The 27,603-nt window shown below is 44.8% G+C and overlaps 1 protein-coding gene across 1 annotated transcript; it reads left to right on the plus strand.

Moving 5' to 3' along the window:
* The first annotated feature begins 7,172 nt into the window (after positions 1 to 7,172).
* Positions 7,173 to 27,386, plus strand: C13H13orf42 (chromosome 13 C13orf42 homolog). Its single transcript, XM_045567074.1, has 4 exons — positions 7,173 to 7,586; positions 24,156 to 24,303; positions 26,030 to 26,270; positions 27,212 to 27,386. The coding sequence occupies exons 1-4, from the start codon at positions 7,173 to 7,175 to the stop codon at positions 27,384 to 27,386; spliced, it is 978 nt and encodes a 325-aa protein (XP_045423030.1).
* Positions 27,387 to 27,603: the final 217 nt, after the last annotated feature.

Here is a 27,603-nt window from a genome sequence, read left to right on the forward strand (position 1 = left end):
TTCCTCCTTTTTTAAGGCTGATTGCTGCTCCCTTGCATGTATCGTATATACCACATTTTGTTTATCTAAACATCTGTTGACGGACGTTTGGGTTGTCTCCACCTCTTGGCGATTTCCCCATACATGTGGCAGCAGGAAAGCATTCATTGCTTTTCTGGCTCTGCTAGGGACAAGCAATCAGACACATTTAGTCCCTTTTTGAGATTTAGCACCTGTGGACCTCACCTGTGAAGAGAGTAATTCACGAGGTTTAGTGAAGTGCACTAAATTCCTAACAAACACTCCTTTCCCAGTGCAGGGTGGGATGCCTGCCTGCTGTGCCCCTTCCCTGGTGTCCTCTGGAGGATTGCTGTGGAGGAGGCAGCTAGAGACCAGTTGCTTGCCTGGGAAGGAAAAGTCAGAAATACTTTGACCTTCTTGTAAAAACCCAGAGGGTAGTTTTTCCTTCTACGTTGCTACCCAAGGTGCAAATTTCTTCTTCATCTGTTTTTCCCTTCTCTTTTCCTAATTCCACAAATGAAACCAGGCCATCTATCAGAGATTGCTTGTTGTCTCCCCAGAGATGCTATAGCAATAGAAGCTGGAGCCGGACACAAGTCCACTTCACAAAAGACTACACTTCTCAGCTTCCCACGCAGCTCTGGGTAGCCATGTGAGTAGATTCTGGTCAACAGGAGGTGAGTAAAAGTGAAAAGAGCATGCAAACCTTTTTCTTTCCCACCTTCCTATTGGCTAAAATAAGGAGACTTTATTCTGAACCACCTCTGACCATGCAGGAAAGAGCAACAAGCCCAGGGAATGAGGGAGTGATGAGATGGAAGGAGTCTGGGCCCCTGAGTGTTCACATGGAGCAGAGGCATCACCCCTGGATTGTTAATAGCTTCCTCTGCACTGTTACACAATAGAGAAATAAATGTGTATATTCTTGTCTCTGTTAAAGAAGCTAAACTGATACTCTAACTGATTAGTACCCCCCAATTGGAGAGAAAAGAGAAAGAGAAAAAAATGGGAGGAAAGAGGAAGGTCTGGGAGGATAGGTAGGTAGAAGGTAGGTGCAGAAGATGGTGAAAAAACTTGGGCGGGCAGATATTTCATCTCATTCCAACCCCCAAAGCACTGTCAGACTCAGCCTTCCACCTGGGGATTGGAAAATCATACCCAATTTTTCTGTTGATTGTCATGTGAATGTTTAATAAAGAAGTGTAAGTGTTCATGAGAAGACAATGTCTTTTTTTTTGAAATTTTGATACACTGCTGCAGTATGTCACTATGAAAATAATTAAGGATAAGATTAAGTGCCTAAATTTGTCTTTCCAAGCATTATATAATCCACTCCTAATTATCCACATCCCTTTTACATTTGGGGAAAAATGAGACCTATTACTACAATGATTTATGAAGCTTGATTTTGGGTAATGTTACCTATTTTGCCATTAATCTTAGCTGAATGCGCTTAGAAAAATAAACTGAACAGGATATATAACATACCCTAAGTCAAATATAAATGATTTGAAGATTATTCTTAAAAAAAAAAGTAGGTTCACTGGCTTCCCTCCAATGAGGTCTTCAGCCCTTCTACCTGGATGGCCACCTTAACTCCCAAAGGGACGGTGACAGTCTATTATACCTGTGTCCTGAGTGAGCCGTCCTTCTGGTGCTCACGCCCTTATGTAGGCCCCTCCCCCTCATCTGAGCAGGTCCTGTGATTTGACCAAATCAATGGAGTGTGGCAGAGCATGGTGCTAGGTCTCGGCTTCAGCTTGAACGCCTGGCAGTTTCTGCCTTTGCGCTGGTGGAAGCCCTGAGCGGCCACCTAAGAATTCCAGCCACCCTGCTGGGGAGGAGAGGCTCCTCAGCTGAGCCCAGCCCCAGCCAGCCCGCCACTGAATGCAGGCCACAGCAGTGCCACTGGCATGCCCAGCAGAAGCCCAGCTAAATTGCAGACTTGTGAGCAAATATGATTATTAATTTAATTGAGCCAGTAAGTGTTGGGATGGTTTGTACATTGTAATAGATAAACAGAGCACTGAAGGTTCTTGTGTCTTATGGTGCTCCTACTTGAGGTTTCTAAATGGGATTTTCTCACAATTCTATTTGCCACATCATTTTCTGTTCTAAGTTCTTAACCAGTCAGGGTTGCCACATATGGTTGTGTAGGTTGTGCCAAGGGAGCCAGTAGAGGCTGCTTGCCTGGCCTTTGCCTGGAGAGGGCACTTTTCCTAAATTGAATGATGTCTTTTGGGCTCCCAGAGCTCCAATAAAGGGTACTTTGTGCAATCAAATCCCAAGTTGTTGACCTGGCCGTCAAGACCCTCCTTTAGCTGACTGTGGCCGCCTCCTCCCTCCCGTCCAACTTTCTCCAAGCCAGTCTGTCACTGCTCATCTCCAGTCTTGGCTTAGCTGAGTTCACCTGCCTCCCACTGTAAGATGTGCCCATTCTGCTTGACCGGCAGCAATCTATACAGTGCTCCCAAATTGGGGCCATGCCTCCTAAATGAGGCCGTGAGTCCCCTATCAGCCCTCTGTGTACTCAGGCACCAGGACATTTTTAGTCTCGTAAACCTCAGAGGATCTAATGTTTGCTTATAGGCACATTTTTTAGGAATTCCCAAGCACGTTAAAGTAAGAAGGGATGGCAACGCCACCTGTTATTCTGCGTTTGGTCCTGGTATGTGGAACTCCAAGCCTAGGAGGATTTGGAGCTGCTCTGCTCCCCCCGGGGTGCTGTGCCTCATTGGCCAAAGATCCAAAGCGCAGGGCATCGCTGTCTGAGCCAAGGAAGCTGGTCTCCAGGGAAAATTCTTCCCCTCACCATTCATAGCAAAACGAGAAAGCTAAATGTTCCAATACGCTGCGCAAATGGACCGCCGTGACATGGGATACATGTTGTCGAACTTTGTAATCTTACCCTTCATTCAATATTCAGCACATGTATTTGATCTCTTCCTTCTCTCGGCTTCCCCTTCTTCCTCGGAGCTCCGACTTCACTCCTCTCACCAGCCTCCCCGCCCCCACACTCACCTGCCTTCTGGGAAGTGTTGACTCAGAGTCGCTTTCCTATCAGGGACGCAGCAAGGGGGTTTCCAGATGTGCACTTAGGGAGGAAGGTTCTGATTGTTTCCTGTGACTCAGGACTCTATAGGAAGTGCAGTTGCCGGCTGGTGGGAGTAAAGGAGCCATGACCTTGAAATGTGTGTCCCTCGGAGACTATCCCAGGTTGTACCACGAAACCACGCAACACATCCGACTGAAGGGAGGGAAATGATGAGGTGCTCGCCTGATGCCACGAAATGCTGAGATGCCCGGTCATGTGCCCTGTAAACCGGTGGGCTGTTCATGACAGTGTGACCCAGCTGGCATCTCGGGGAAATTTGTCATTGTTCAGGGCAGTGGGCTAAACTGGCTATTTCTAAGCTGGTCGTTATTAAGGCTGGCCCATTTGAGCCTGTGATCTCCACAAATACTGAAGGACCAGAGGCTCTTGAATTATGACAGGATCTGAAATATCTGCCTGGGGTTAATAGTTTGGCAACTGTATGCTGGGAGCTGCAAAATAGAAGCAGTAGTAATAATATCTTTATATTATTAAAAGTAATAATTGCTTTCGACTGAGCAAATATGACATGTTAAATAGTCTCTCTATATCATTTATTTTTTTTTCATTTTTTACTGCATATATTTAAGATGTACAACATGATGTTTTGATATACATAATGAAATGGTTACTGTATTCAAGCAAATTAACATATTCATCATCTCACATAGTTACTGCCCACCCCCACCCCTGCTTTTGGCAAGAGCACATAAAACCTACTCTTATGGCAAAAATCCCAAATATAATACAATAATATTATTAACTATGGTTCTCATGTTGTTCATCAGACCTTTAGACGTGTTCTTCCTACATATGTGCACATTGCAGCGTTATTCACAATAGCCAAGATGTGGAAGCAGCCAAAGTGTCTGATGACAGATGAATGGATGAAGAAACTGTAGTATGTATATACAGTGGGATATTATTCAGCTTTTACAAAAGGACATTCTGCCACTTGCCACAACATGGATGAACCTGGAGGACATTATGCTAAGTAAGCCAGACACAGAAAGAAAAATACTGCATGATCCCACTTATATGTGGGATGCAAAAAAAAGGTCTAATCCACAGAGAGAATAAGATGGTGGTTACCAGAGGTCAGGGGGGATGAAGGGAGATGTAGTTCAAAAGATATATTATCTCATTTAATCATTACGATAACCCTATGACATAAGTGGTATCTACTTTGCACTGGAGGGATCCAAAGCTTAGAGAGTTTAAATGACTTTCCTAAGCTGTTAGGTTGCCAAGCTGTGATTCAAACCAGATCTGAGTGAGGCCCACACTCTCAATCTTTCCTGCCACCCTGCCCTGCCCACTGGACCACAAGCACCCCGGCAAGATCAGGCTTGCTAGGAGCAGACAGAAGCTCACTCCTTCTTCGACACCTGCAGCCCATAGCTGCCCCCACCCAGCATTGCTACAGAGCAAATCCTCTGGGCTGGTCTGCTGCTGCCCTGGGATTCTGCCATTTAACTTTGGGGAATTTTGGAATAAAGCAAGTTTTGTTACATGAGTCACTTTACACAGATTCTCTGGCCAAGCCTCAAGGCTCTGATACCTCCGCAAAGAGCAAGCCTGGTCTGTGCCCAGTGAGGGGCACTTGGTGGCAGCGGGGCTGGGTGAGAGGCTCTTCTATCTCCCTGCGTAGGTGCTCGTCCAGTGTTTTCCACAACGCATGGGAAGAATCAAGCTGGCGTGCCTGATTTGGGATTTGATGGGCATTTGCAATGTCCTTGGAATACACGTTGTAAAACCACAAGATGATTTCATACCCATTTTTGTTTTAGAGTTGAGGCCATGAGAAAAATCTAAAGAAAGTATGATAGAGGCAGCTGGCATTCTGGATGAATTTCCCTCATCTAGCAGAGATGACAAATACTTTCCTAGGGAGAAAGCATTCTTTCCATCAACCAGCTCAGTAGGCACTCCAGGAGAGGGGTGGCTTGGGGACAGGACAGGCACAGGAGGTGATGAGAGTCAACTACTTGGGTCGTGGCTGCAGCTAAATGTCCTGTCCGTTAATGTTCATGAAATGCTCTGCGAGCTGGTGTCAGTATGATTTTTCTCTTGATTTTCTTTATAAGTCTGGCCCTTGAGAAGCATCCAACAGGGAGGTAGAGTTGAGACAGGGAGAATATATAGGGAGACATTTTTCTTTCCTTTATGATCAAGAGGTAGTTTGCTTGTGACATTCTGTGTATGAAGGTAGACTTCATTTTTATCTATTTAAACTTTTTCTGAATCCACGCAGAATAAGCATCATCGTAAACCCACCAGCACAAGCTACCGAGAAAGGCTGTTTAGTCACAGCCCCTGGATCCCTCTGAGATGAAATTCTGACAGCACTTGACCATCCTGGGAGCTTCTAGATTGTGTCCAAGTCAATCCAGAGAAACGGGCTGGTTCTGTAAGGGGGTTCGCTACCCCGCCAAAGACCTAGGAACTTGTGACTTCATGAGTCCACGGTGGCTGGGGGGGAGTGGGACCGGCACACTAGGCTGGAAGCTGGAGCGTTGGGTCTGAGGACTGGCTCTACACTCACCCGACTTAGACCTTGGACAAGCCTGGTAACCTCTCCCGGGCACCCCCTTCATCTGTGAACTGACGACCACTGAGGATAATAATGGAAGTGATGCTTCTCGGCCAAGGAAGCTACACTCAGTAAAAAATTACTACCTGTGGAAATGCTTCCCCAACACTAAAGCAGTCTGCAACTGTAAGGCGTGAATGTTTCTACATGTGAGGGGCTATGTCAGCCTGGTTCCTAGGAGAACGCCACAAGCAGAGGATGCCCTCGATACAAATACATTTATAATGTTATTTTATATCTACAGGAAGAAAAGCATGGTAGAGCAGGATAGAAACATTTTGAAATATTTTTCTTTATGTCACAGACCTCTTTCAATATCTGATAAAACCACAAATGCTTTCTTGCTTTCTTTTAAAAAAAAACAGCAAAAATAAACTATACTAATAAATCTATCCAATAACACTTTACATACACTTCCTGGGGCCCATGGTCCCTAACACCATGCAGCTTAAGAAAACGCCTGTTCCAGAGACTACAGGCTTCAGCTCTCTGATGGAAGTCCAGGAGAGAATAGACTGTGTAGAATTATCAACGCAACAATGATGTTTGGCATCTGCCTGAGAAAAATCCTACAGGGAAGATCCCTGGGATTCTAATGTACTCATACAAGGCTCTTGAAAAAATAGTTCATGTCTGATTTTAACCGGTTCGAGTTCAAATGTGCTCAGGCTAAAGAACGTGTCTGCCCCATGAACGTGGCCACCCTTCAGCTCCCTGATGCTTTTGTGCAAAAAGTCGCGGTCTGGATATCTGAGTCCTCCCGCCTCCACAATGGGCTGCTATCCGGTGACACCGCGAGGTCCCCTTACCTCGGGGCGAGGCTCTTGCGGGACGCTCAGGTGCCTGCCCGAGCCGGGCTTGTCGGGGGATGTGCGAGCTCCTGCCAGCGGCCTGGCTGTGTCCACCCTGGCCCGTCTCCGGGGACTGGATTTTACCCCGAGTAACACGCAGTTTTTGGCTAAGGGCTGTCGCTACTAAGTAGAATTTCATTTTGGACCCAGAGAATTCAGGACTGGGGCCAGCTCAACTCAGGTAGAAATGTAAAAATATAACCCGCACCAAGATCAAGTCAAACTGGGTGAGACCACGTCCGGCGGGGGAAGGCGAAAAGGAGAGAAGGTAACCGCGAGGCAAGGCGCTGCCACGCTTTCTCCACCAGCTGGGCCCTCCAGGGCGGAGCACGGCAGCTGTTGGCACCAAATGGCTCACTAAGCCAGCCAGGTCATTTGCTTTTAAGCTCACAGCGCACCACCTTCCACCTTCGGGTTGTTTATGGCATCTTGGCTACCGGATGCAAACATCCCCCCATGCGAGATGCGCGGGTGACCCGCCTGACCGAGCCGGGCTCGCGGGGGTCCCGGAGATCCGAGGCCTCCTGGAAGGCAGATGGCGCGAGGCCTGGATGTCGCCTCCTCCGCTTCCGGCTAGATCAGGTGGCGGCCGCGCAGGCGGCTGGAAGGCACCCAGGGAGCGACACCGGGCACCATGCTCAGAAAGATCCACTCCGTCTTCAGCTCCAGCCGGCAGAGGAGGGAGGCAGCCGAGAGCCCCTTCTATGACGGAGCCAGCCCCGCGGTGAAGCTGATCCGAAGCAGCTCCATGTACGTGGTCGGGGACCACGGGGAGAAATTCAGCGAGTCCCTAAAGAAATGCAGAAGCCCCGGGAGCATGGACTCCGGCCTGTACTACCTGCAGCGCGAGGAGGACCGCGCGTGGCTGTCCTCCCGCACCCAGGACTGCCTGCAGTACCTGCAGGAGCTGCTGGCCCTGCGCAGAAAGTACCTCAGCAGCCTGGGGGACCTGAAGCCCCACCGCCCCCAGGGCCTTTCCTCGACCTCCTCCAAGTCCTCCAAAGGGGGGAAAAAGGCCCTTGTCCGGTCCACTCCCAAAGAAACAAAGGTAAGTGCTGCTGAGTGCACAACGTAGATGAGAGTCGGTCACCTGTCTGAAAGCTTTTCCCCATCCAGGCAGGGCTTGATCAATCTGACACGTTCCGAGCAGTGGTTCGTGGTCCTCAGACACTTCCCAGGGCTGTCCCTCCGGCCTGGGGAGGAATGGGGACGCCCGTGTTTATTTTGACTGCTGAGGAAACGCGGGGGAGCAGCTCATGGTGTCTGCAGAGCAGCCTGCGGGGGAAGACGTGGGCTTTGGTGTCAGGTGGCCCCTGAGCCTGCATTGTACGTCTGCCGTTTACTGCCCGACTTTACAGATGAGACAATGCTTGTATGGCATTTGGATGACAGCCAATAATTTTCCAACAAATTTATTACTCTTTAAAAAAATGTTATTATTGCATCTAAAAGTCCTGGTGAAAAGTGAAATCTTCGTATGAACTAGATGCTTTCAAATATCTGGGTGCTTAGCCCCATGCTAGCCAAGGAGGGGGAGGGTTTGCTCCGTGTGTACCTGGGGCCCAGGCGTGCTGGTGGCTCAGGCGTGGCTGCGGAGAGTCTGTGCCTCTCCGGAGACTGCTGATGACTTTGGGCACTGGAGGCCTCCAGACAGACACAAGCATGAAATTAGCGAAAGAAAGAACTTGCATTTATCCAGTTGCTGGTACTTATCACAGTGTTTTGTACACATCATCTGTCTTTGAGCATTCCAGTAGTGCCAGTATAGAGGGTGGGGGAGAACTCCTTCTGTATCACAGCAGGGCAACTTTGGCACGGTGACCCTGCTGCAGGCATGAGGTCACCTGATTCCAATTATGAGTCCCCAATTCATTCAGTTACTCCTGCTTTCATTTCCTCAAATTTGGTGTTGATGCCCGTGGTTGGAGGCTGTTCTGTCGTATGCTCTCGTCAGTCATTTTCCTGACACCTGTACTAGCAGGTGTTCAGAGCCAGCCTGTCTCCCACTGCCGTGCTGTCTCCCAGGAACATCCTGCAGGCTGCACAAGCGCCATTAATGTTGAATGACTGATTGGCCTGCTATCAAATCTCCAGGGCTTGGCCTAACCTGACTGGTTTCAGCTGGGCATGTTATACCAGGTGTGGGAGCAGTTTAAATAATCTTTCTAACTCCAAAAGGATGTCAGTGTTGGGGCCCATAAAAAGGGTCCTAGTCTTGGGTCCTGGCGCTGACCCTGTGTCCAGCTAGCTGTAGGCTCGTGGGGCAGTCACCCCCTCCTTTGGTGTCACCTCTGATAACAGAGGGGGTTGCAGCAGTTTCTGAACTCCTTTCCAGCTTGAATATTCAGGGGTTCTAGGCTCTGGTTAGATTTCCTCTAGGCACTCTGTTTGCCTGCACATGGAGCCCTCACTTGTTGGACCCGGCCAGCTCCCTTCCTTGCTGAGTCCTCTGAAGGCAGACGGAGGGAACAGAAGCAGAGTGACCAGCTCCGGGCCCATCAAATGGCCGTGAGGAAGGACACAGGCCTGATACAGATTTCCTTGGGAGATGCTTCTCACCACAGTGCAATCAGGGCAGAGTTTTGAAGGGGCCTTGAAGTCAATCAGACCAAGGTTTGAATTGTAGCTCTGCTATTTACCAGCTGTGTGTCTTTGTCAAGTGAGGTTTACCTCCCTGGGCCTCTTTCTCTGTAGCATAGAAATGGAAATAATGATATGCCCTGAGAGGAGTCGGCAAGATGCTGCACGTGATCACACCTGGCATTTACTAGGTACCCCAACATTTACTCACTTTGAAATGTTGGGTGCAGGAGTCTCTTAGCAGCCTTTGGATGAGCTTCTCCCCTTCCCCACAGCTCCTACAGAAAGACCCGTGTGCGGGGCTTGCCTGTGGAATGACGGGTGCAGGCTCTGTGGCTGGCAGGGTGGCCCATGGCTGCCTGGGTCTCTGGGCACTGCAGGCACAGGGACTAGGAGGCTCCTTCCCCCTGGAATGCCATTCCCCTCCTGCTTTGGGAGAAAACCCTTCTGATGTTCAAGGTTTAGGGCAACACCATCGTTTTCCCTGACCCCTATTATGGGTTGAACTGTATCCCTTCAAAATTCATATGTTGAAGTCCGAGCCCCCAGTACCAAAGCAAGTGACCTTACTTGGAAATAGGGTAATTGCAGATGTAATTAGTTAAGATGAGGTCATCATGGAGTAGGGTGGGCCCCTAATCTGATATGACTGGTGTTTTTATAAGAAGACTGCTACATGAAGACACAGACACAGGGAGAACACCACATGAATACTGGGGTTTTGCTGCCACAAGCCCAGGACCTACTAGAAGCTGGGAGACAGGCCTGGGACACGTCCTTCACCAGTCGCTTCAGAGGGGCATGGCCCTTCTGACATCTTGATCTCAGACTTCTGGCCTCCAGAACTGTGAGACAATAAGTTTCTGTAGCTCTAAGCCACCCAGCTTATGGCACTTTGTTATAACAGCCCTAGGAAGTGAATGCACCCCTCTATAGAATTAGCCTCCTTTCTTCTCCAGCATTGGTCTGGACACTTCTCTGTTTTGGCATTCAGCACATCCTATTGTGAGTTGCTGAAATGAGTGTGTCTCCCCTGGTGGACTACAGTGAGCTTGGTGAGCTTGAAGCTGAAACAGTATCTTTTTCATTTTTCTATCCCCAGAGCATCAGCAGTGAGTACTGTCAGTCACTTGTGGATGCTTTATAAACTTGCAAAGTCTGATGTCTTTTGTGCTGTAGATCAAGGGACAGCTCGCCTTCATTTAGGGACTGAGCAGTGTTCTCTGCGGCCCTAGGGCACCACCGCTGGCCCTCCCTCCCTCCCTCCCTGCAGATACCAGCCCCAGGCATCTTAGAACCTAAGTTCCCTTGTCTATCCCTCTTCTGTGGCAAGATGGTGGTTTTTAAGCTATTTTGATTAAGATTCATAGCAGTAAGAGATATATTTTAGATATTGTCCCAGTTTACCCAAACACACAAGCAAAACAAAAGTTTCATGAAATACTCTCCCTCCTGTTCCTTGCCTGGCACCCATGTGGGTGGATGGGAGGAGGAAGTGAGGACAAAGTAGAAGTGAGGTGAGCCCGGGGTGGGTGTGGGAAGGCCCCCAGAGACCCTGCACGGTGGGGTCCCTGCCAGGCCCTGTGACGATCTGCTCCTCCCTCAGAATAGGAGGCCATTATAGAAATGAAGGAGACATTTTTTGCAACATTTTAAAATCAAAACAACAACAAAAATCCGTATCTGAGGATTTTTGTGTCAGTGTTGGGCATGAGCCGCAGTTTGGGACTCACTGTTCGGATGCTCACATGTTAGAATTTCCAACTCCGGGCACAGTGCACGTGGCAGAAGGACAGCATATTTGAAATGGGTCCTGTCCTGGAATGTAGAGTCCCTGAAACAATAGGGCAAGCCCCCCTCTGCTCTGGGCACCGTGGGTGTTTCTGCCCGTGAGGAGAAGCGGTGACCTTCTGCAGCACTCCCGTGCCACCACCCAGGCACCCTCAGGAACAACCAGCAGTTACTCCTGACTCCTACTTGTCCTCCAAACATGACATGCTGGCTCCCGGCCCATTCTGCAGAGGGGTGTGTTCCTTCTGAGCCCAGGGGAGGATTCAGGTGCCAGGGGGATGGATGAACCACACACCCTTCGGCAAAATCCTCTGAAGACGTGGTTCACCCCAGGAGAGAAAAACATCTGTGAAAAGTAAAAAGTTGTCCTGTTGTCTTGCTATTGCCACCTCTCCCCCTCCCTAGCACGTTAGAAAGCCAGTCACTCCCTCTGCAGTTTGTTCCAGGGTCACACCGGGGGCTTTGGCCTTTGTGGGTTCCTCCTGTGGATTATTTTACTTCTCTCTTTTCTCTCCTTCTCATTAACATCACTTCTCTCAGCTTGACTTTTTTTTTTTAATAATAGCTTTAATTTTCATATATAAAACTCACCCTTTCAAAGTGCACAAATCAGTGGTGTTTAGTCTATTCAGAGTTGTATAATCTTCACCACTATCTAATTCTGGAATATTTTCATCACACAATTCAACTTTTTTTTTCGTGTGGCAAAATAAACATAGCATAACATTTACTATTTTCAACGTGGCACTTCATAGTTCCTTAAGTGAGTGCTTTTTAGTGTCCCCAAATTATGGATAATGAAGTCTATTAAAGTCAATGAATTCTTAAGAAATTAAGTGCTTTTCTTTAAATGATTTTGTGTCGATTTTTTAAGAGTAAAAATGCATACTGCTAGGTATCTTTCAAATTGTTGATAGCCAGACAATAACCAGAGTCCTTCACACTAGACTTTCATGAACTTTTCCAAATTATCATTTATGTAAACCCATAATAATTCATCCAAAAGAATATTAAACCCTAATTAACATATTTTTGGAACAGTTTGTGAAACTATTGCTAGTAGTACACTAGAAAACGAATTCCTTAAGAGATCATGGACATTAAAAATATTTCATTTAGGAATCAGAAGAAAGTTTTTATAAAAAGTTTGACAATTACTTCTTTAAATATGAAACAGTCTTTTAAAGTAAAATACTTAAAAATTCAAAAAATGACCATTGTAACTATTTTTAAATGTACAATTCAGTGGCATTGAGTACATTCACTAAGTTGTGTCGTCATCACTACCATCCATCTCCAGAAGTTTTTCACCGTTCCAACCAGAAACGTTATATCCATTAAACACCAGTTCCTCATTTCTCCCTCTCTCTAGGTTGTTGTGACCTCTGTGCAACTTTCCATCTCTATGAATTGCCCACTCTAGCTCCCTCATATAAATGGAATCGTGCATGCAGTGTTCAGTATTTGTGCCACTGGCTCATTTAACTGAGCAGGTTTTAGAGGTTCACCATATCGTAGCACGTGCCAGAACTTCCTTCCCTTATGGGCTGATCAGCTTGGTTTTTGATGGGAAGTGAAGAAAAGAAGTTTGAGACTATGCTCTGACTCTGACCAGAGTGCTGGCATTTGGGGTCCTCCCTGAGGACAGCTCCCTACGCTTTTACGGCCAGATGAACAGGCAAACAGCCAGCATCCGCCTGTGAGAACTGGGCCACACGAGTGCACCCTGGCCTGGCCAGACCGTGGAGGAGAGCCTCAGAGAGTCTGGCCACAGAGCCAGGGTGGGCTGTTTGGGGTTGGCTGCAGCATCCCCCATCGGCCCCACACAGTCCAGATAGTCTGGGTTGGACATTTTCTCAGGCCAGGGCTATTGGTCACCCACCACGGTCAGAAGAAACTTCACTAATTCTCTCACGGATTTCCTGGCTCTGAGCAGCTTGGATTTCTGATATGTCTGCCTGGATGAATTAGCTGCAAGATGTACCCTCTTCCTTCCCCCTCCCCCCTGCCCCCGACTAAAGAAATTCACCTGTTATAAGAATGATTTAAAAAGAACGAATTGAATTCTGGAGAATGCCTGCCAAAAACAATTAATTTTTACTGAAAATAGTTTTATTGTGATGATTGTTAGCTTTCAGAATCAATTTTCTATCAAGGTCACTCAGTCTTGGCTCATAATAATTAGGCCATGTCAGCAGCACATAGAAGGCTCTTTCTCTTCTATGGCAGGAGGATCTGAATCCAATTCATCTAAAAAGATTCCAAATCATTCATATATCAATTGCATATGGGCTGTTTTGCACTGCTGGGAATTATTTTTCAAAACTGTTGGGGAGACTTTTGGCAAACACAATGATATTGAAATATAGGTTTTCAATAAGCATAATTTACTGGGGGGTGGGAGGCAGTCTCTATCTCTTGGCCCAGATCTGATTTACGGAGTTGAAAGGCAGTACAAATTCAATAGGAGCTGCAGAAACATATTCCCTTATGCCTGGCAGAGGTCTCCCCAAGATGGCAGACAGCGTAATAATAATTTGTAACAATGCATGTGATTCCTGCAGCCCCTTTCAGTCAAGCCACAAGATGTGTAATTATACTCCCTAATCTATCCTCCAAGCACAAGCTGTTGTTCTGCCCAGAAACAATACTTCCTCCTCCCTTTTTCCTCTCCCCTACACCCCATTCATCTGGCTAACTTCTTATCCTTCGAGACAGCAGAGAAAACCCTTCCCTAGAAATCTTTTCCCACATCCATCATCTAGTGCATTTCCCTCCTTCCTGGGTCTGAGCCATGTCTTGGCACTCAACACACCCACTGTAATTTTCTGTCCATTTGCTTAACTCTGACACTGACTGTGAGCTCACTGAGCAGAGGCATCATGTCTTATTTATCTTTTTAACTCCAACCTCTAAGCACACTTTTGGGCACATAGTAGATGCTCAATAAACCAATAGCCTGAGGAACTCCAAATGTAATTTAAGAAGGAAATTGTTACAAAATTTGATGGAAGATTTAGAAAAGTCATAGTTCTGTGGTTTTGATGAGTAGAGGTGTGCCTTTTGCTTCTAATGGAGTAGAATATGGTTTGAATACATTCCTATGGAATTATATCCTAATAATTAAAATATCTACTATGTAATTGGTCACAGCCCACTATCAAAAGGATGCTTTTTTTAATCTATACATATTTTTCTGATGATAAAGTTATATTTGCTCTTTAGATGAAATTTATAAAGCACAGAAAAGTGTAAGGAAGAAAATATAAAATAAAAGCAACTTAGACTCCTACCATCCAGAGACAACCACTATATAATTTTTATGTATATTTTCTTTCAATCATTTTTTCCTGTATATTTGCACATATGTGTGTTAGGGTTGCAAGATAAAATAAAGAATGCCTAGTTAAATTAGAATTTTTTGGTATAAGTATGTCCCATGCAATATTTGGTACACACTTATACTAAAAAATTATTCATTGTTTATCTGAAATTGGAATTTAGTTGCCATTTTGTATTTTTATTTACTAAATTTGACAACCCTAATGTGTGTGTGTTTGTGTGTGTAAATTTACAAAATTTGGTTCATACCATATATACATTTTTGTAGTCTCTTCTTTTTGGTTAATGTTACATATTGTGGGTTCTCTTCCATCTCATTAACTAGTTTTTTGATAACAAAAGTTTGAAAGGCAAATTTAACCACTCACTTTCTATAAACAATTGTTAAGCTTTATAAATAAATACATTTTTCTCTATGTCTATAGAGTAATTTTTTTTAGCAGAGATTCCTACAAGTATGATTAATGGGTCAAAGGTTAAAGGTCATTAGCTTTTAGAGATTCTTTTAACATGTTGCTTTCCAGAAACATTTTAAAAATTTACATTTTTCATCAACAGTGGGTTTCACATAAGCTCTTCTTATTGCACTTTATCTGTGTCAAATACTGTCATTACTTTTAAGTTTGTCAATTTAATAGATAAATTACATTATTTTAAGGTACTTTGATTATTGCTTGCATGAAGAACGGTCTTTTTTTTTTTGTCATACTAATGCACACTTCTTGTTTAGTGTATTGTCCATTCATGTGTTTATAAATTTTTCTTTTGGCCGTATTGAAGTTTTGTTATCTATTTATAGGGACTCTTCTTATATTAAGGATATTAGCACATTGTCTGCCATGTGTGTTAAAAATATTTTCTCCAAGTTATTATATATCTTTTCATTTGGCATTGTCTGATGTACAGATGCTACTGATTTTTGTGTCTTTCATTTTTGTCTTTGTTATTTCTTCCCTTGCTGTCACGCCTAGAAAGTTCTTCCATGTCTCAAGATCAATTGCATATTTGCCATTGTTCCCCCTTTTTTATAGTTCCATTTTTGAAAAGCCAACCTTTTTGTCTATCTGCAATTTGTTTTGATATGTAGTAGGAACTGAGAATCCAACTTGAATTTTCCCCAAATAGCGAAGTTTCCCAACACCATTTATTGACAACTCTATCCCTTCTCTCATTGGACTGTGATGTTTCACTTATTGTATGTGAAGATTTTATACTATGTTTCAAGCATAGTAATTCAATTCTATCAGTTAGGCTTCTAATAGTTTGATAAATGTGAGCAAAATTTTTTCACTCACTGTTTTGTTAAAGTCAAATGATCATTTAGATGACATATAAGGCAAGGAGTTAGGAGGTACTACCAAAAGAAGTAATGGCTTTAAGACTAAAAAGCTGGGGAAAATAAGCCTAAAACTATCAGTTGGATCCTATGAGTCTAGAACCTCTATTACCAGAGACAGACGTGCGGCTGTGCTCCCAAACTACTTTAATGTTTAGTTTTAATAGATAATACCAAGGTTTAGTTATACTAAAGTTCCTAACAAACCTCTTATTTTGTCTCTTTGTGTTGATTTACTCAGCTCTGTTGTCTACTTCACTGATTTTTTTCTTTAGCCCTGGCAAATCTACCATTTAGCTTATCTAGTAAAAATTCGTGTGTGGGTATGTGTGCCTATGTATTTAAATTTCAATGACTATACTTTTTTCTAAGTTGTTTGTTTTCATATCTACAGTTCTTGTTTCATAAACTCCCATTCTTTTTTCACAAAAGCCTATTCAATTATGGATACACATTTCTGTAGGTGCTGTAATATAAAAGAGATAAGTATCTCTTTTGACTTGGTCCTGAATATCGATCCCAAGGATAGCAGAAGGCAAAAAGGGTGCACTAGATGGAGCTTTTAAGGTTTATCCTGACTACCTTCTTTTGATAATATTAAATTGCTTGTGGATGAATTTGAGCTGTTTTACATTTAATTTCTCCCAGACGAATGATCCAAGGGTACGCTGGTCTCAGTCCAGACCAATTCCACGTTTAATCCTAGAATTTCATTGCTAATATTGACATTCACATGTCTAGTATGATAAGCCCAGAGAGTAGTATCAGTACTCCGTAAGAAATAAGATGTATAGAGTTCTTAAAATTTGCCAAGTTAAATCCAAACATATACATTAGCAACATGAAAATTGGTTGGAGACTATAAATATTACATAATGGCATGTATATAGTGGCATACATTCATTCACTCAACAAATATTTATTACTCTGTGTTGGGCACTAAAATAGGTGCTCTGTATTCATAGATGAAAAGACAATATGTTTGCCCCAATGCAGCCCATAGTCTGAAGCAGCGGCTGAACCACACTGGTATGTTAAGGTTTCTTGGAAGAAAAACAGGTAGAATTATAATTAGAATGTTGGGAGTTGTGAGCATCCTATGACCTCCCTCATGTATGCAGCAGCTGGCAGTGAGTATTTATCAAAAGAGGGCATGTCATATTTATAAGTGTTGTTTGCCAACACCAACTCAAAGAAGAGGTTCAGGCTCACTGGTCTAGTGTGGATTAATACAAAGTGCTGTAGCAGTCCTACCCACACAAGACAGAGAATGGCATAGAAAAGATGTTCTGGGTCTGCCTGCTGCAACTGGCAAAAGCTTCAGAGAGGAGGTGACACGTGAGCAGTCCGGACCCCCTGAGGAGGTGAGGGTAGTTGCCAAGTAAAAGACGTGAGAGGGGTATGGATGCTTAGTGGTGGTCTCTTTGGCGTTGGGTGGGTTTAGAATGTCCCCTCCTCTCCTCTCTGACAGAATGTTGGTGTTTATAACTGGAGGTTCGTTTTGGGGAATTCAGGGCTCCTGCACATAAATACTGACAGAGCATAGAAGAAAATGAACAGATTAGAGAAGGGGGCAGCCCAGGTACCCAGAGGGTGGGTGAAAAAAGGCAGGATGACAGGCTGCTATGCAATGCAGAAAAATATCAGAGACTGCCCTCAAGGAATTAGAGATTAAAATGAGAAGTACAGTGGAGTTTGGTTTGGAAAAATGCAAAGGTTCCATCTGGGAAAAGTAATCCGAGGCCCAGGCCTGGGGTGGGGAGATGGTGCAGGGGAGGCTTGGAAAATGATAACCTTGAGGCCACGGAGGGTTAAGTGTGAAAGGCAAACTGGAGTGGAGTCCGCAATGTGATACAGACGCTGTCAGAGAAAGTGCCTTCTTGCTGGGGCTGCTGCAGGGCTGATGGCAGGGGAGCACAGACCCTGTGAAACTCAGGCTGCGTCACACAGCCTTTCCAGAGACCAAAAGGTCTGGGCTAGAAGAGAGTGGAGAGTGGGAGGGAAGCTGATCCGCTTTTGCCTGGAGTTGTGACTTTGGGAAAGGAGGACGGTTTGGGGTGTTGATGACTGAAGTCTCATTTTGCACAACCACCTCTTTGTAAAGTAGATTTTCCTGTGACATTAGCTTAAGCCCTGAAGGACTCACCAAGGGAATGTCATAGTGGAGGTCAGAAAGCCCCATGGAAATTGTGAGAAGGCAGAAAAGGCTGAAATCGGCCTGAGCTCAATCCAGGGCTTAAAAAGGCTCAGCCCTGACTTGTAGCTTAGACTTGGTGCTTAGAAAATCAGCACAAAATCCATTTGGAGACATTTAAAAGTATACTTTATAGAAGGGACAATAGAAACTCCGTTAACCTAATCCTACTTAGCTAACTTGCTAGATCCCTTGGTGCTTACCATTGTCTCTTTAAAACACCCATAGCAAGCTGGGTACTTACAAGGAGAAGCCTACCCCACACTGTAGTATTACAGGCAAAATGACATATTCACAGGAGTTTTCGTTGCAGCACTAACTGTAATAGCAAAAGATTGCAAACAACCCAAAGATCCATCTATAGGGGACTGTCCTTTGTTCCTACAGAGTGTCTGTATGGAGAACGGTGCAGTTATTAAAAGGGATGGGAAGGACCTCTATTTATTGCTACGGAGTAAGCCTCAGGACACACTGAGTGAAGAAAGCAATGTTCACAGGTGGATGTGGGATGCTCCTTTTTATTTTTTTAAAAAAGTGAGTAAATACAAATATAAATACATGCTTGCTTATATTTTCAAAAAGAAATGATGGAAAGATAAACAAAACACTAAAGAAGGGATAGAGAAAATGAAGAGAAGGGGCTGGCCTGGAAGCTAGCTAGCCCTCTCTTGAGTGTTAGATACAGTTTTGGTTTGGGAACCATGCGTATTGCTTACATGCTTTTATAAAGCATTGAATCAAAAGGGAAAAAAGCAATCCCTAAAACATGAAAACGAACTGAAGCTTATGAACCTAACTGATTACCAAGTCAACAGCATAATCACACAGAAAAGAATTATTTCAAGGGACTTTAAAACAGAATTTTGGTTATGCATTCCAAGGACAACACACACACACACACACCCCACACCTTAAATTGCATTCAGTGGGCTCACTATTGGTAATGTTGGTGCTATTATTTTGAAACTATTATATGTGATAATATAAAGTAAATAAGTAATTTTTGTTAATGTCATATAGAAGGAAGATTTTCAGTGTAAAAGAGATACAAATATAAATTGAAGAATTTAAGTATGAAACCTATAATATTTAATTTGAATTGGAGAGATTGTCAGTTTCTGTTCAGGATACAGAGAGCTGGAAAGACTATCACTCTCATCCTTACAACAACAAAAAACAGACAAACTGCAAGTTCATGACTGTTTTCTGAAACCGCGAGAGAACTGAGGTCTCAGGGAAACCAACCAATGCAAACTGTAAGGGGAGAGAGCAACCTGCAGGGAGAGACAGAATGACTATAGTTGCCTCCCTGGGGCAGATATAGACAGACGCTGGTAAGGAGCCTGCACCTAGAATTGTTGACAAATTGGTGGTGGCAGAGTGTGAGTGGAGAGAGAGTGGGGAGTCCCTGAGGCTGCAGATATAGATGGAGTTCCCATTCACTCTCCATAAACCTCAGTGGGTGCTCACAAAAGATTGGCAGAGAGTCCTGCGAAAGTGTCCTTATGGTGCAGGCCTCGGGGAGGGAACAGCAGCTGCTGAGGGAAGTTCATGGAGCCCTGCCCAGGTTATTCTTTCTTATCTCCCTCTGGAACAAAACTTTAGTAGGGGAGGGGAGTATGGGACGGATTTCTAAGGCATCCTGGGCTCACAATTACAGCTGGGGGAAGGGCAAGGCTACAGAGAAAGCCACATCCCTAGGGACACAGTGCCTGCCTGAAACTGGGGTCTAATCAGAAAAGCAGTGCATGCCCCCCTGCCTCTAACCACCATGCTAACAAGCATCAAGTAGTAAACAGCAGTGGAATACTGCTAGGATGGGGCAAAGGCATAGACAGAGACCCTCTCTTGAGGGCAGCGCAAAAGGAAGACCTAAAACTGAAGTTGCAGAAGACATCAAGGAGAAACTCTCTGGAAAATTAGCCTCTACTTTAATTACAAGGCATTACTAGAGGAATTTAAAGTCTGTGAGGCACTTGGAGTAATTATAGCAGCAACAGACCCCAATCCCAACTAAATTCTTATCTAGATTGACTCTAAGCCAAACTAAAGTCTTAACCAAAGGAAAAACCATTTCCAGGCATAGAAACCTCAGTGTCTATTGACCTACACAAAAGGCCTGGCTTTCCACAAAAATTATGAGTCATATGAAAAAGCAACAAGAAAACAATGCAGTGCCCAGCAACAAAGCAACTGATATAATCAGACTCAGATATGACACAGACAGTTGGAACCATCAGACAGAGAATTTCTTAAAAAACTATAATTAATATGTTAAAAGCCCTAATGGAAAAGGTGGAAACATGCAAGATCAGATGGGGAATTCCAGCAGGAAGATGGAAACTGTAGGAAAGGATCAAATGAAGAGACTAGAAATGAACAGCACAATAACAGAGATGAATAATGCCTTTGATGGGTTCATCCGTAGACTTAATATAACCATGAAAGAATCAACAAACTTGAAGATGGGTCAAAAGAAATGACCAAAACTGACACACAAAGAAAATGTAGTGAAAAAACATGGTCATAAAGTGTTGTAAAGCAGTGGTTCCCAACCTTTTTGGCACCAGGGACTGGTTTCATGGAAGTCAATTTGTCCATGGACTGCGGTGGGGTGAGGTGGGGTGTTGTGGGTGGGGGGAGGGTGATGTGGAGCTCAGGCAGTGATGGGTGGCTTGTTTCCTAACAGGCCACAGACTGGTACCGGGCTGCGGCTTGGGGTTGGGGACTGCAGGTGTAAAGGACGTTGGAAACTAAGAAGGGGGGGAGGACATGAGGGGGTGAGGGTTAAAAACTTACTTATTGGATACAATGTACACTATTCTGGTGACAGGAACTCTAAAAGCCCCAACTTCAGCATTATACAATTCATCCATGTAGCCCCCTAATATTTTGAAATAAAAATTATTAAAAAAACATTTAAAAATAAAAAGAGGACCAATTCATAAAGAGACCAAAAAAAAAAAAAAAAGAAAAAAAAAAGAAAGAAAAGAAAATGTAGTAAAAACAAAAAGAATAGAAAAGAGCATTTGAGAGCTGTGGGACAATGTCAAATAGTCTAACAGAAGTGTAATTGTAATCCCAGAGAAGAAAAAAGAGAGAAGGGGACAGAAGAAACATTTGACATAACAATGGCTGAGAATTTCCCCAAATTAATGACGTACACTAAACCACAGATCTAAGAAGCTCAGAAAACAACAAGCAGGATAAATTACAACAACAATCATAATGCAGGCATATCATAATAAAATTGCTGAAAAGTCAAAGAGAAAAAAGACACATTACACACAGAGGGACTAAGATAAAATTATAGCAGATTTCTCATCAGAGATGATATAAGCTGGATGACAATGGAAAACGGCATCTCTATATGTGTATAAGATTTTTGTGAAATATATGCATTTTATATGATGCTACTGGAAAATATTTTTAAGTATAGAGTTTTTTCCTTTTATATTTGTAAAGAGGTTTCTTAGAGAAAATATTGAAGGACCACAATATACATCCGAATCCTGTCTGTTAAAAGTGGAAGGCTAGCCACACATAATGGATAATAATGCCAGTGGATAATATTGCCAAAAATTATCTGTTAAAGGTACATTTTGAAGTATTTATGAATAAAATTATATTTTTTAGGATTAGCTTTAAGAAAAGAAGTGGGAAGGTGACAGATGAACAAGAATGGCACAAAGTTGATGGTGGTTGAAGTTGATGATGAGTATATGGGGTTATGATTATATTTTCTACAGTTTTTGTATTTAAAAACTTCTATAAATAAATCATTTTTAAAAACTGGGGTATGCCTATGTACTTCTCAACTGTCATAAATTGAATTATGTACTTGTTAAAATTAAGTTATATTTGTTCCCAAACCAGTTTATTGTTATTTGAACTTATTATAATATTACAATTTATAATAATGTAACTTAATTAAATGTGATATACAACGAAATATGAGTGAAAAAAGAGAATTTCCTCTATGAAAACTAAGTTGGATGCTTTAGAAAGATTCAATAATAGAGAGTTGCTTTAAAAAAAAGCAACAGAATGAGGTTTGGAGAAAGCAAATATGAAAGATTTGAAAAAAATCCTGAAGATCTAGAAGAATTTTGCACTCAAATTTATTCATTAGTGCCTCCAATTTCCTAGATCACTTTAAATAAACCAAATCTGGAAATTTTAGATGATATATTGTGGATAAGATTTAGGTAAGAAAGATAATGCAGAACTCAAATAAATTCTTTTCAAAAGATTGATAATCAAAAAATGTGGATTAAAGTGAAGAATTTAGGAAAGTACTAGGCATATATACAGTAGCTTGGTAGTAAAACAGTCAGTTTATTGCAGGTGGTAACACACTTGGAAATGTAGAGATGGCATGACTTGTAGTTTGGGAAGAGGGACCAGGACCACTTTGGAGAATGAAAAGAGGCACTATTCCTAATCACACTGGGATAACATGCATAAACTGGGAGGATCCCTGGGCAAAGCAGGATGTTTGGTCACCCTGGCAACAGCAGATAGGCTCAGAATCCCAAGCCATTTTAACACATTGGAGCAGCAGCTATGTCCAGCCAGAATGAAGTCTAGCAGGGATGCATGATGCCAAACATCAAACCCAGGAAGCAAACAAAACTGCATGAATGCAAGCAGAGGAAATACCTGCCTAAGAGGTGCTGTAGGTAATGCTTGGGTGCTGGAAGGTGCACCCCTGCAGGTGGGATGCTCTCATCCCGCACACGGCCCCCTCCCCAGGCAGGTAAAATGGAGCCCTTTACCTGGGCCTGTCTGTATGCTAAGCAACAGGAAGTACACAAGGACAGGAGGAGTCTGGGCCTTTTAACCCAGAAAATTTTGTCCTCTTTCTTCAATGACCTATATTTTGATCCCTTGGGTCCTATCCCTGTGTTCCCATCGTGGAGACACTTCTGTCTGCTCTTGCAAAGCCAGGGAACATGACTGATATTAATATTTGAGTTTCCATCCAAAGCAGACATCAAGGTGAGGGTTCATGGGCTCCCTCGCTCCCTCTCCCATGTCTGGGTCCCGCAGAGCAGCAATTCAACTGCTGTGTATCAGAATCACTCAATGATCTGAACTCATTGATTTGGGAAAAGTGTGGCTGAAAGGGCTACTGTCTACTAGCTTTGGTGGCAGAGAGTTCAGTGGCTGAGGCGGTGATTTCTATGCCAGTGGTTTCTTTTTTTAATTTGTAAATGTTATCTTCAGAGGATAATACTTGAGGAATCTAGAAGATTCACACCAGTATGGTGTTCATGTTAACCTAACTGATGACAGGATATTCATTGTTTTCTTAACCTTTAATAGTTAAGACACCAAAGTTGATTCTCTTCCAAACCCTTTAACAAACTATAGCGTCTGATTCAGGCTGCTTTGAGCTGCTGGCCAAGGCCTACTTCTGGAGACATTTAGGACTGAATTGCTTAGATCAAATCATAGGGCAACCTAGATAAAAAAAAAGTATACGATGCACACAAACAAGACTGAGACCTTGCATTAAGCCAAACACTGAGGGTAGCTGCCTTCTGGAGACTTGGAGATGTCCTCTCCTTGTGCAGGTGGGTGTGGAGATGCAAACCCTGTGCACTTTGTATTACTATTGAATAATATTCATCCTTCCTTTGAGGTTGGTCTGGGTTGGGTGGCTTTCTCCATTCTCTTGCCTGCTTCACAAAAAAATCTCTAAAATGATATGTGTCATAGTGGAATTAGGTTAGGTTCTGAGACCCCCGGGCACGTAGAGGTGGGAAACAGCCCAAGAGAGGGGTGGGCTTCCTGGAGAGGGAGCTCTCTCAGCCAGGTCTCCGTGGATGCATCGGAGTCAGCCGGTGAGAACACTCAGGTGGACGAGGCAGCAAGGGGAAGTGCGGAGGGGTTAAAAGAGTATGGACCTGCCTCCAGACACGCGCCCTCCGCCCCCTGCCTGCAGGAAGGACACTTGTCTCCCAGGCCTGCTGTACACAGAGACTTTCAATTAGCTCCTCCGTTTTTCCTTCTCACATCCCCACCCAGCCTTCGGTGTACCCAGTGTCGCCAAGTCTGGAGCACGTCCACTGCCTGAAGGTAGAATTGTCCCCCTCCCAGCCGTTTACCTCTCCAATTGCTTTTGGCTGGCAGAAGCTTCTGGAAATCCATCTTCCGCCTTTCTCTTGTTCTTTTGTCATCAGGGTTTCCACTGGATTCTGTCCTTGCTTTCATTTTAGTGGGCTCTTTGAAGGGGGACAGCTAACTACATGTGGCTAGGCTTCCACTTTTAACAGACAGGAGTCAGGTGTACTTTGTGTTCCTTCAATATTTAACCCTTTTCAGCATTTCAGGCAACTCTCTCTCCTCCCCTTCTTCCCCTCTAACAGAAACCAGCCTCGAAGAAATACTCGCAGTTCAGCGCCGACGTGGCCGAGGCCATGGCCTTCTTTGACTCCATCATTGCGGAGCTGGACACAGAGCGACGGCCGCGGGCTGCTGAGGCCGCCTCGCCGAACGAAGACGTGGACTTTGATGGTGAGTGGAGGGGAGGCAGCGGGAGCTCGGTGGCCGAAGGCGGGTAGGGCCGTGGTGCAGTGCGTGGATGGGCTGGGGACCCTGGGGTGGACTTACAAGACAGGCTATCAGAAATCCCACCTCCCTGATTAGAGGGAAGCCCTGCACCTGCAAGCCACAGCCTGGCCCCCGAGCCATCCTCTTTGGGGTCCTTGTGCTTCAGTTGTCCCGGCTGCCACCACTCCAGCCTGCCCCTCCAACATCTGGGGCCATCCCGGGACAAAAACTCCCTCCCTGTGGTCCACTTAACGCAGCTGAGACAGGTGGAACTTTCCTGAGACTCCAAGATGGAAAGCAATAGGGACATGATTAAAGAAAGAGAAACTGGGGGTGTAGGGGGATGTTGATTAATAAGTCCAGAGGTTCATTTTGGCGGGGTGAAAGAGTCCTGAGATTGCTTGAACAACAATGTGAATATACTTAACAGTACTGAACCACACACTTAAAAATGGTGACGATGGTAAGTTTTATGTTATGGACAATTCATCACAATTTTTTTAAAGAGGGAATAGACAAACTATGTTTGAAAATCCAGCTCTGACCCTACCCAGGCTAGGAAGTAGGGTGGTGTGCAGGGTAGGAGAGGCCCCGGGTGCCTGCCTGGGCCCAGCCTGGATTTCTGGACAAGGAGCCAGGGTGAGGACTGAGGCCATGCTTCTCCTTCCCGAGGCGTGGCACGGGCTCCCTTTTGGTGGAGAGCAAAGAATCCAAACACGTTCATGAGTCTAGCCCACTTTTAAATTCCATCGCTCAATTGTCAGTTTCTTTAATCTTTGACTGGCCCCCTATGGTGCAGTTTTATTAGGGGAGGGGAGTGTTCCTGGCCCCTGGATACTAAGATAACAGCTTTTGGCACCAATATTAAATGTGCATGAGTGTTTTGTCTAATGCTCAAAAGATGACAAGCTTGTGATTTACCATTATTGTTCCAGCCTAGACAGATGTGCATCTGTGAGATTTGGGTTCTCAAACTGGGTTTTGTGCAATTTCACGAAGGTTGCCCCTATTCCCCAAGCTCATGCACACTTGCAGGTGACTTGTCAGCTCTCCTCTCCCACAGCCCCTCCAGTTCCTGGCAGAAAGTGGCCCTCGCCCTGGGAAATCTGTGATATCTGCAAAAGGATGACAAAATCCACTGAGGATGCAAGCGCCATCTTCACAGTTATAATTGTTGTAAAGAAAATGACTGTTGTCATGAAATGGCCATTTTTCTTTGATAACAACAATAATATATGTTCATTATAAATCAAATCAACCAACACACCAAAGTATGAAGAAAGTAAAAAATATGACCTATAATAATACTACCACCCAGAGATAATCATCAGTGTTAGCATTTGAGTGTATGTCCTTTCTCAAGTGCTTTTAGCACACATGCACAGACCTGTTTCAATTTTTTTGAAACAAAAATAGGACTCCTTTCACTTAACAATTTATAATACATCTTGGGCATCTTTCCAAGTTGATAAATATAGATCTACGTCCTCATTTTTAGTGGACATGATATTCCGTTGTATCCCCGAACTTCAGCTGCAGCGTCAAAAGGCCTTTCTGAGACTTTGCTGTTATGAACGTGGTTGTCTCTGCCCATTTGCTGTGAGTTCCAGTTGGACGCACCGTTCCCTTTGCCTTGTGTTCCTCCCGATGGCGAGTACGCCCTTCCTAGTCACCTGCTTCCCCCTTCCAGTGGCCACCAGCTCCCGGGAGCACAGCTTGCATTCCAACTGGATCCTGCGAGTCCCGCGCAGACACTCCGAGGACATCGCCGTGCACGCCCTGCACACCGCGGACGGCCAGTTTCGAAGGAGCACCGAGCGCAGGACCATCGGCACTCAGAGGAGACTCGAGAGGCACCCCATTTATTTGCCCAAGGCTGTGGAAGGGGCATTCAACACCTTGAAATTTAAGCCCAAAGCCTGCAAAAAAGAGTAAGTGCTTGGGCTAAATAGCATAACCAAGGTGTTCTCCTGTCCTCCAGATGCTTGGGGTAGTTCTTAAGGTGCCTTGAGCCCAATCTCTTTTGCCAAGAAATATTCTTGTACATTTTGGAGTGGGTGCTCTTAGTTAAAAAAGGTTTTTTGTTGGTAGACTACTCTCTGGCCTGGTTCACTGCTTTCGCCTACTCCTAACTTGCTTTGGCCTGGGGTCTGGCCCACTTAGCCCTCATGCTCTGTGCCATCTGCTTTCACTGTTTCCCCTAAGTGCCACTAACGCATCGTGTGCCTCAGATTTTTATTGAGAGTTTGGGTTGAACAGAGCTTAGCACTAAGAGGGAACCGATGTCAAGTGACCCAGATGCCCCCGCATGGAAGGTGTTGGACAGATGCTGACATGTAGAACGTCTTGCTGGCCAGGCCCCTCTTGGGACATCTCCTTTGTCCTCTTTTCCTCCATATCCTCCTGTCCTAAGACTGGTTACCATCACTAACCCCAGATTCCTGTTGCCGACTCAGAGCAGTGAGCTCTCTCCGGGTTTTGCCCACCCAGGCCTTGCGGTGGGGCCTCGCCTCTCAGAGCAGGAGGGCCAGTCAGGACTCAGCAGCTGTTTTCCTTTGCAAAAGCCATTGAATCATGAGGGATTCTGGGGTTTTCTAGACGGCATATTCCTCCCATAATAATAGACCGTGCACTGGATATATTAAAGCCACAAGCCAGCCCTGGTCACCCATCCTTCCCCTTCAAGACCAGACCTAGGTTCAGTGAGGCCCATCCACAGCCCCTGTGATGACACCGTTTGGTCCCCCACAAGGCGCAGGACCAGGGGAACAATCTGCTGGTCTCCAGGGGCAGGGTGGTCGTCTTCTGAGCATCCCTTCCCCATGCGGAAGCCGAGACGAACTTAACTCTCCTGTTCATCCCTCCCTTGCAGCCTGGGGAGCTCCAGACAAATCCTCTTCAACTTCTCGGGAGAAGACATGGAATGGGATGCAGAGCTCTTTGCGCTGGAGCCCCTGGCGCCGCCCGGGGAGGACTACTACGAGACAGAGAACCCCAAAGGGCAGTGGCTGCTTCGAGAAAGACTCTGGGAGCGGACGGTGCCCTGAGTCCATCTGGGTTCCTTGGAGAACCTCAGGCTGGGTCCCTGAGAAGGTGTCGACTTTCAGCATAGCATGAGGTGTTTGGTAGAGTTAAAAATGGAAATTGTAACACAATCAAACTCCTCAACACACAGCCTGCTGGTGCCCAGCTAGTGCCAAACAGACCTGTGGCTCCCCAGGGGACATGCCTCGGGAGACTGTCAGAGCCTGGGTTTCCCGCACG

The sequence above is a fragment of the Lemur catta genome, chromosome 13 (genome assembly GCF_020740605.2).
Source record: "Lemur catta isolate mLemCat1 chromosome 13, mLemCat1.pri, whole genome shotgun sequence".
NCBI lineage: Eukaryota > Metazoa > Chordata > Mammalia > Primates > Lemuridae > Lemur > Lemur catta.